The 9,956-nt window shown below is 34.3% G+C and overlaps 1 protein-coding gene across 1 annotated transcript in view; it reads right to left on the bottom strand.

Annotated features, from left to right (window-relative positions):
- Positions 1 to 5,793: 5,793 nt before the first annotated feature.
- The window catches only part of LOC149797262 (actin-related protein 6-like), a 36,123-nt gene continuing 31,960 nt past the window's right edge, over positions 5,794 to 9,956 (bottom strand). Inside the window, exons 11-12 of the mRNA XM_089961965.1 lie at positions 8,742 to 8,804; positions 5,794 to 6,321 (exon numbers count right to left, since the gene is read on the bottom strand). Of these exons, the coding sequence (XP_089818091.1) occupies positions 6,192 to 6,321; positions 8,742 to 8,804 (193 nt within the window). The 3' untranslated portion in view covers positions 5,794 to 6,191. The remainder of the gene's footprint in view (positions 6,322 to 8,741; positions 8,805 to 9,956) is intronic.

Here is a 9,956-nt window from a genome sequence, read left to right as displayed (position 1 = left end):
ACATTTTTGTTTTCATAACAGTAAGGATGATTCAGTTGTAAAAAGTACATCTCGTCTATATGTAGTAAACATAAATTACTTGTATCTTTGAAAAAATATTTGATATACATTGGTCTATTTTTGGTCCTACACCAGCAGTTAAGCTTATTTCACTTCATCCAGTATATTATTCAAAGTATCCAACTTTTCCTTTTCTTTTTACTATTCTTTTCCTTGGTAGTTCTCCTCAAAGAGAATTCTTGTGTCACAAAAATTATTTTCCATTGTCTCAGCCTTTTTCCTGGCAGTTCTTCTCAATGAGTTTGCCTAATTCACAAAAATTATTTTCCAAGCTCAAAATATTCAGGGCTGTTAACAGCATTTATGGAAAAATGTATGCTGTGTGTCAAATGCAAGACGCCCCCCCCCCCCCGCCCAGCTCCTGTAATTTATTAATAGCTTTAAAACCCCTACAACTGACCCAGAATTACATAACTCTGCAGCATTTGCTATCCTATCACACATTAGAACAATGTGTGGAAATGTGACAATTGCTGCTGCTATGTCAGAGGTACTGGTACTAGTAACTTATCCATAAGGTTTTATCACTGAACTGTTTAAACAACTTTTCGATATTGTAGTGTGAGTGATTTTGTTTTAAAAGTGACAAGTTTTATTGATCTGATATGACCTTCAAGAGCAACTGAGCCACAATTGCTGTAATTGCTTTGTACACACAAAAAAAAATGCCTGTCCCCGTAAGTCTCACTTAACAAACATGTTGCTTAGTTTAACCGATACCAGTTTGTCTACATTGCAATGCCACACAATGTTCAAACCATTTAATGAAAATTTATTCATGTCGTTGTCAATTTCCTTCCCTCTAAATTCCTTCTTTTTTTGTCAAAATACTCAATTTTTAATGTGTTTTAAATTATTAAAATTTCTTCAGTCACCAACTTTTTCTGCTTTTTTTCTCTCACAAAGATGAATGCAAAATGTTTGATTAGCGGAATGTTACAAAACACACTTGGTAATTGATTAATAATTGCAATCAGATATTTTGATTCTTTTCAGCCAGGCAATAAGTTGTCTAAATCAGTGATGAATGATTATGTCATTGATGCCTTTGTGGATGGATGGCCTACCCCTTCCCTAAAAATTTCTTGAAGTTTTGCCATTCTTAAAAATTACCCTTTGGATGAATAAATACATGGAAGATTCAAAGCCCTGAATATTATTTAATATATATTTGTATATTGAAAACACTCCTTTTTATATCAGTACATCTGCTTATAGGAATGTTAAAAAACATCAAAGAGTTTATAGGAGTTTTCTAGGAAAAAATGCCTTTTTATCAAATTCAAGGAGCAAACCCAAATTAAAGTAATTAATTTTCAAGGACTGTTAGAACCTTGGAATACTAAAATTTCAAGGAAAAATGCTTTAAGGTTAAGACCACTATGACTGAAAGAAAAACAAAATTTTGAACAATAATTAGAGTCATACACCATCTGCAGTATAGTTACCAAACTTGGTGCATGACTTGGTTTACACTTAAGGTCATATATTTAAGGATTTTTCAGGTTACCATCGGGTAAGGAAGAATCTAATCACTTTCTGAATCAAATTATCAATACTTAAGGTCACAGAGTTTGGTTTCTGCACAATAATTAGAGTTGTCCACCATCAACAGTTACCAGACTGTGCACTTAGGGTCATATATTTAAGGATGTTCATACATTACCTTTGGGTAAGGGAGAATCTGAATGCTTTCTGAATCAAAATATCAATGCTCATGGTCACTATGACCACACAAAAAATGTATTTTGCACAATTACTCGAGTTGTCTAAAGTTACAAAACTCTGTGGATGGTTTGCACTTTGGGTAAGGAAGAAACCAATACCTTTAAGAATCAAAGTGACCAAGGTCAATTTCACTGACTGAAGAAAAAAAATTGTTTCTGCACAATAAACTCAAGTTGTCCATTGTCTACAATCTTTGTGTATATTAAGTAATGAAGAACCCTATCAATCTTGCTTTAAGGTCACTGAATGAAAGAAAACTGGTTTCTGCCCAACAACAAGAGTTGTCCACCATGTAGTTTTCAGTCTTTGTGGATGGTCTGCACTTAGGGTCAAGGATTTAAGGATTTGTATATGTTTATCTTTTATTTTGTATACATTTCACAGAATTTTAACATCTGTATGTTTTAAAGGTTATCTTCTTGTACTTTATGTTTTCATTTATTTGGAATGGTTTATCGTTTTAAATTGTATACAGTTCATTTGACACAGCTTGAACTTTTTAGTTGCCACCATAGTCACTATTGCACTGATGTACCATAAAATGCCACATACATACAGACATACCTACATAAATACAGACATACCTACACACATACATATTCATACCTACACACGTACATACAGACATACCTACACACATACATAGTCATACCTACCCACATACATACATACATATCTACACAAATACAGACATATCTATGCACATATATAGACATACCTATACACATACAGGCATACCTGCACACATAGATACAGACACACATACATACAGACATACCCACACATGTTAGGGAGAACCCAATCAATTCTGGGTTCAGATGTCAAAGTCACTGCTAATGAATGAGGAAAACTAGATTTGGCTTGTGTTCTTAATCATCTACAATTGCCAAACTTTGTGGAAGGCTGAACCCTATTACTTTTCGGTTCAAAAAGACATGGTTACTAACTGAAAGAAAATATTTGCCAATACAATTGAGTTTCCATCGTCTACAGCTACTAAACTTTGTGGATGGTTTGCACTTAGAATTAAGAAAGAACCCTATTAATTTAGGGGTCAAAAAGTCAACAGTCAAGGTCACTGAATGAAAGAATAATAAGAGTCCCATGAAGGGAATAATGCTCTGCTGGTCGAAAAGAATTTGCAGGAATTCAAGATAAAACCATTTCTTCTTTTTAACTCCAGAGTGTTGAAACCATTTCTGATATTATTCAGTGATATAGTTTGTTCAAATTAGCTGCTTTGGTGAAGATTTTGTATGTCAGATTGGCACATTTCATAGACAAAATTTGAAGTCTCTGGTTTTCGATATGACCATTCATTCAGGGGTGTAGCAACAGCATGATTTTCATAACAACTGTCATGTCAGCCATATTGGGTGTATAAGTGGCAGCCATATTACACATCAGATACTATTTCTGACTGCCACAAAACTTCAATATTTTGGATGTATTCAAGCAAGTTTTATAAAAATTTTCGTAATGCTGTTTTTTGACTTGTATGCAAGAATTTTGTGGACACAACTAGTTTCAGTTTTTAAGGGATTACTATGAAACTTTCTACACATTATGCTCATCATTTGAAGATGCACATATCGACAGATCACTTTGCTCTCACAGCCTTTTTTTTATGGAGTTATTTTCCTTGCAGCTGTATCCAGTGTAAGACACAATCTTGTGAACACAGCTTGTCTTGCAGTTCTTTTATGGTTTCCTATTTTGGTACATACGATCAACAAAAGAAATGCAAATATTAACAAATCTTCATGTGCCAGTCATTTTGATAAAAGCTGTTGTTGTTATAGGGTTTAACACCATTTTTCAGCACAAGATAGGCTATACATGGTGGCCAGTATAACCTGGAAAACCCAGGAAAGAACCACTGACCCATGAGAAGCTACTGGCAAGCTTTCTCACATACATTGGCCAAGCTTGAGACTTGAACCCACACAGACAGAGGTGAGATGGCAGTGATGTAAATTGTGAGCACTTTAAACCACTAGGCCACTCAGAGGCCCCAGTAAAAGCTGTTGGTCTTCCTTACTTACAAATGGATGCAATGTATCACCAAATACTGTAAATGCAGCTACTCTTATATTTAGTGGATTGCTGTGAAACTTAGCACATAGTATGGTCATCATCAGAAGATAAGTCTTATGTTGTTGTTGTGGGGTTTAACACATTTTTCAGCACACGATAGGCTATACATGCTGGCCAGTATTAATGGTGGAGGAAGAACCCAGGCAAACCCCAGAAAGAACCATCGACCCACGAGAAGCTACTGGCAAGCTTTCTCACATACCCATATTTGCCAAATCCAAGACTCGAACCCATGCAGAGATGAGATGGCAGTGATCTGTAACGGAGAGTGCTTTAGACCACTCGGGGCCCCCTTATAAATCTTTAGTAATCATTTTATATATACTTTCTGTATGAAGACTTGTGCTTTTTTTATTTACTATAGAATCATCTCCATTAATAGGTAAGGATGGGATCCAGGGAAGGTAGGGTTTATATAAGCAAGCTGCTCACCATCCCACTAGCTGGAAAAGAGAATTGCATAAGTGAGCTCTTCCCAGCACATTCATAAATGCTATCTGGCAAAATTAGTCTTTTGTACACTGTTCACCCTTTACAAAAACAGATTTATTCATCATCCAAGCATGCAACTGGACAAAAACTAGTCATCACCCATCACCAAGAGGTATGTTGGGCTCCAACCTAATGTTGAAGAAACTGACCTCAATGCAAACTATAGCAAATGGAATTGAGAGATGGACAGGGAAGGGTGACCTTAAATGCCCATTCATATTTGTGTCCTAGCATTTGAACAAAATCCAACTAAAAATGTGTTCACTTAGCATGTATATCCTGACATCCCCATTCTCAAATGTGCATAAAAAACTAACAAATGAAAACAGAGCCGTAGTCACTAAGGTGTGAAATGGAGATCTCGGTGACCTAATTTTGGAAAGGTGGCTTTGTACTCGTCACAATACACCCAAACACAAGCTGAATGCCTCTGTAAACAATAATGACTGCAAAGAAGTTGAAAGCAAAGCTCAACTGAAGACACTGCTCCATAAAATATAGGTTAGAGCAGCCCACTTTTATTAAAAGTGTTGTACTCAACAACATACAGCTATATACGCCTGTTCTATACTTAAGAGTGCTAATGTGTTAATGTACTCACTATACACATTCACAAATTAAGCTGCAAATCTCTGTGGCTGATAATGCCAGATATATTTACCTAAATGCAAGACCTAACTAAAGGCAAAGAAGAAGGAAATATATGATTCAGTAATGTACTTTTTTGTAAGATGTACCATGCATGACCCTGTGACCAATAATGCCAGAGAAAGGGACCTAAATGCCAAAGATAAAATATGTCACAAAGATATAATCTGGTTGGGTGTGGGATTTTTATTCTTCATGGAACTCAATTAAGGAACTTTACGCCAATGTATAACCAAAGACAGTCTTGAGTATTTTTAGAGAACGCTGTTTTTATGACAGATCTTTACCTTCTTTAATCTTGTAGTAAATCATGTTTACATCTGTCCTTTGTGCCAGACTGATGTCATCATTTTGCCTTCAATTACCATATATACTCACAAGTCAAGACAAACTGCAACAACAACTTGCAGATCAGGGTCTATGTTGTTTGTGCTACTGATTACTTCTAACAAACTACACAAACCCAGATCTGCTAGAGCATTATGCAATGACAGATCTGGGTCTGTGTAGTTGGACTCCATATATAAGTGAATATATATGGTATCAATTCTGTACAGAATTTTATATCTCCTGAATTTCTTCATTAAGTGTCAAGAATGAATCCATTGATAAATATAAAAATTTTATAAATATTTTAAATTATGGACTGTTCACCAAACACACTTGTAAGAGTTCAAATTCGTCTATATAATATGTCGTATTTCTGTTGAACAATTTTTGGAATTTTAGGTTCACCAGTATCAGTTATGACAAAACAAAAAACAAGTGTGGCATTCAAATTTTTTTATACTTCCATCCAATGCTAATATCAATCTAAGGAGACCAATATCGATGCAAGTTGCCAGCTGTCACCTGTGCACTGTAAATTACCAGCATGTACTTTTGTCAATATTATTCTCTTATACTGGTTTAGACATCCATGCCATTGTATGTACACACCCAACAGCTCCCTAGTCACTGACAAGACTTGGACAGGACAGTAGCAAGTCTTGACACTGATGGTATAGATAAATTCTGCCTGCAAGTATGTCCGATTTTAAAAATCCCTTAACAGCTGAATCTTGAAATGGAAATTTATGAACATTTCTTTGATATAAGATTGTCCACAGATCGGATGCAGTATTTGTGAGTCACCAAGTCACTGATTGAGACCCAAGTAAGCCATATCATACATCAAACTTTTCTAAACATATGTTATGTCCATATTCCTCGAATTGTTCCCGTGTCACCAACATTTTCTCAAAGTCTATATCATTGGCAAGCTGGACTCCTCCCTCCCAAGCATAGGTTACAGGACTGGAACAGAGATACAAACTTTTAAAGATATCACTACCTATGAACAAAACCTCAGTGGATAATTTACAAGCTGTAATACAATATGTAGTACATGAAAAGCTGTACAACATGGGACATTCATGTGGAAAGGATAAATGTAAGGTTCAACAAAATCTCTTAACTGTTGTTATGTATATTTAATTTAATTGTTTGTTTGTTAGTTTTAATTTTTTTAAATTTCACTACATGCTATTGTAATGTAACATTGTATGCTGGACTTGACCTTTCCCAAAATTGACTTCATTTCTGCTTGACCTGACTGACTTACTTTTAATTTATTTTGTGTAAACAACTAATACATAGCTAAATTATTCTGTGTATGGTCTTAATATCAGGATCATTATTAACAGAAGCAAATATGTTTATTTGGGTCTATGTTTTGGAATTTCCTGAGTGTAGTCCAGGTTATGGTTTAATTTTTGTAAACCTCAGGATCATTCAAGAAGGTTATTTTCCATTAGGTAATGTTTTTTTTTAGAAAATGCTAATTATGACCTGAGGTCAAGTAGAGAACTATATAATCTTGTAATTGTGAGGACTTGGTCATTTGTGCTCTAACATCTAGCATTTTCAAGTTTTATTATGATGTGTCCAGTTGGGATGATTCTTTTCTTCTTTTTCAAATTATTGAATCCAAGTGATTATTTCTCTGGAAATACAAGTGTTCTGATAAAATTCTTGGACAGAGACATTCATTGGAATTTATACTGAATGTAAACCTGGAATTATATTACTGTGATTCAACAAAAGGCTGTTGACACATCAACATTCTATAAGCTATGACATACATGTCATCGCCATCAGTTTTTGGATTTCTTTGGGACTTTACTGAGTTTTATTCACGACTTTAAATTACTAGGACATGTGTCTGTAATTCTTGGATTATTTTGGGATTTAATTTGCAATACCGTAAGTTCTTATTTCTTTTTCACTTTGTATTCTAGGGAAATAAATTATTTGTAAATTTGACAAAGCTTGTTGTCTTTCACTCTTTTCTATTACTTATTTTAAGAGCACACACTTGAAACACTGTTTCAATTATTAGATTATGTGATTAATACACACTAATACATTTCACTGGGGTCATAATGCTGTCAGAAAAAAGGGCATGATAATGTCTCCTGATCCTTTGGGCAAATATGTTAACTTTATAAACTTTTATATGACTAAGTCTTACATGATCAATTACTATCAATTACCATATGTATTCCTTTTCAAAATAAAAATCTTCTAAGCTATTTATTTACAACCCTGACTCCTGGCAAAGGTTAAAATATTTTACAGATTACCAAGTCTATGCACAGTAATATATAGGTCTGATTACATTCTGTCTCATGTAGATCTTTAATTATGTATGCAGCTCACAAGGCATGGACTGAAATGAACATGTTTACTTATATATGCAGCTCACATGGCATGGACTGAAATGAACATGTTTACTTATGTATGCAGCTCATATGGCATGGACTGAAATGAACATGTTTACTTATGTATGCAGCTCACAAGGCATGGACTGAAATGAACATGTTTACTTATGTATGCAGCTCATATGGCATGGACTGAAATGAACATGTTTACTTATGCATGCAGCTCATATGGCATGGACTGAAATGAACATGTTTACTTATGAATGCAGCTCACATGGCATGGACTGAAATGAACATGTTTACTTATGCATGCAGCTCACATGGCATGGATTGAAATGAACATGTTTACTTACGCATGCAGCTCATATGGCATGGACTGAAAATGAACATGTTTACCTATATATGCAACTCACATGGGATGGACTGAAATGAACATGTTTAGCTATGTATGTAGCTCACAAGGCATGGACTGAAATGATCATGTTTAAAACATTAACTGTTTTTATACGGTATCTATAATTCTAATATTTTAAAACATCTAACAGTTACAAACATAATGCCTCAAATCACTAACATAAAAACAACACATTTTGTAACATACCCATTTAATTTTAAATCTTTTACATAATATTCGATATGGATACTCATTTATAATCTACCACTAAACAATGTAATGGAAATATTTCGATATTTTCAGTGATGTCTGAACATCCAATGAATCAAAATAAACTTAATAAAAATTTCAGTATGCTTTAAATTTGATTAAGTTGTGCTAAAAAATATGCTGAAATGGTAAAAAAATGAGGGTAAGTAACAAATACAAAATGAAATGGTAAGAAATGAGGATAAGTAATAAATACAGAAATGAGGGTAAGTAATAAATACAAAATGACATGCACATTTCCTTCAAAGTTAGGTGAAAGAACTTCTATGATATGTCTCAGTCAGAAAATCTCAAGTTCTTTCCACTGACTGAACAAAACATGCATCTAAATCTGTGTAAATATGACTTACTTTTTTGGCAATGTCATTGAAATATCAAATTCTGTGGGTGCCATACTTCTGACATCCATATAGCTGCAGAAAGGAAATAGAGATGTTTCGATATTAGATAGTTTTAGTACCAAGCTGCACAAAGATCTTCCCATAATTTTAATTTAATAATAATAATAGTAACAATTAATAATAATAATAATAATAACAATAATAATGAATGCTTTGGCTTGTCATTCTGAATCCCCATGCTGTGTATTTGAACTAACCCCAAGATCCCACAACTCACCCTCACAATGACCAAGAGATGATAATGCAAAATCTGTCACCTTCATTATGTTTCTTTCTGCTATGACTGTATAAATAAAGTTTGGTTGAAAAATATAAAGAATGGCTGCTGTAATGACATATTTGTACATCTGACCTTTGACCCCATTCCTAGGGATTCCAAGGGTGAGACCAGGATGACATCCCTCATGCTGATGGTCACCAAAGTAGCAACATAAGTACAAAGTTTTGTGAATTTCCACCCAGCAGGTTGGAGGATATGTTGTAAAATAGAAAAAGGTGGATGGACAGAATATAATATTATCCCCTGAGCTTGTTAGAAAAGTGCAGTAATAATAATAATAATATTAATAATAATAATAACCACTTGAACTGAATTGCACCATAAACACAGCACAGTCAATTCTAAATTCTATCAAAATGTGCAAAGTATGCAGAAATCAAGTATATTGTCATCATCATATAGAAAACAACACCAACATGGGCCTGAGATTGCTCACTTACCTAAATGCATGAGCAGTCATCCAAATAAGATGGGTCAGCAGCAATAACAAGATTTTATATATAGCCACAGTGGTAACCATATTGGAATTACAAGCAGCACAATCACCATTTAGGATCAACTAGATATTATAAGAAATCTTCTGGTGAAAAGCCCATGTCAAGATGACTTTTTGTTCAGGAGTGAATGTAGTTATATAAGAAGATTTCAAGATGCTGCCTTAGCATCCATATTAGACATCAGACTGGCACCATTTTCATTTAGAACCAACCTGACATCACGAAAAAGTCTTCTGGTGAAAACCCTATGTCAGTATGACTTCATACTTGGGAGAAGTAATGAAACAAGATGCCAGGATGGCAACTATATCAGATCAATATCATTTTCACTAAGGACCAACTGGACACCATACAAAATCTTTTAGTGAAAACCCCACCTGGATATGA

The sequence above is a fragment of the Sinohyriopsis cumingii genome, chromosome 6 (assembly GCF_028554795.1).
Source record: "Sinohyriopsis cumingii isolate HCF-2022 chromosome 6, ASM2855479v2, whole genome shotgun sequence".
Classification (NCBI taxonomy): Eukaryota; Metazoa; Mollusca; class Bivalvia; order Unionida; family Unionidae; genus Sinohyriopsis; species Sinohyriopsis cumingii.
This window is presented reverse-complemented; position numbering and strand designations above follow the sequence as displayed.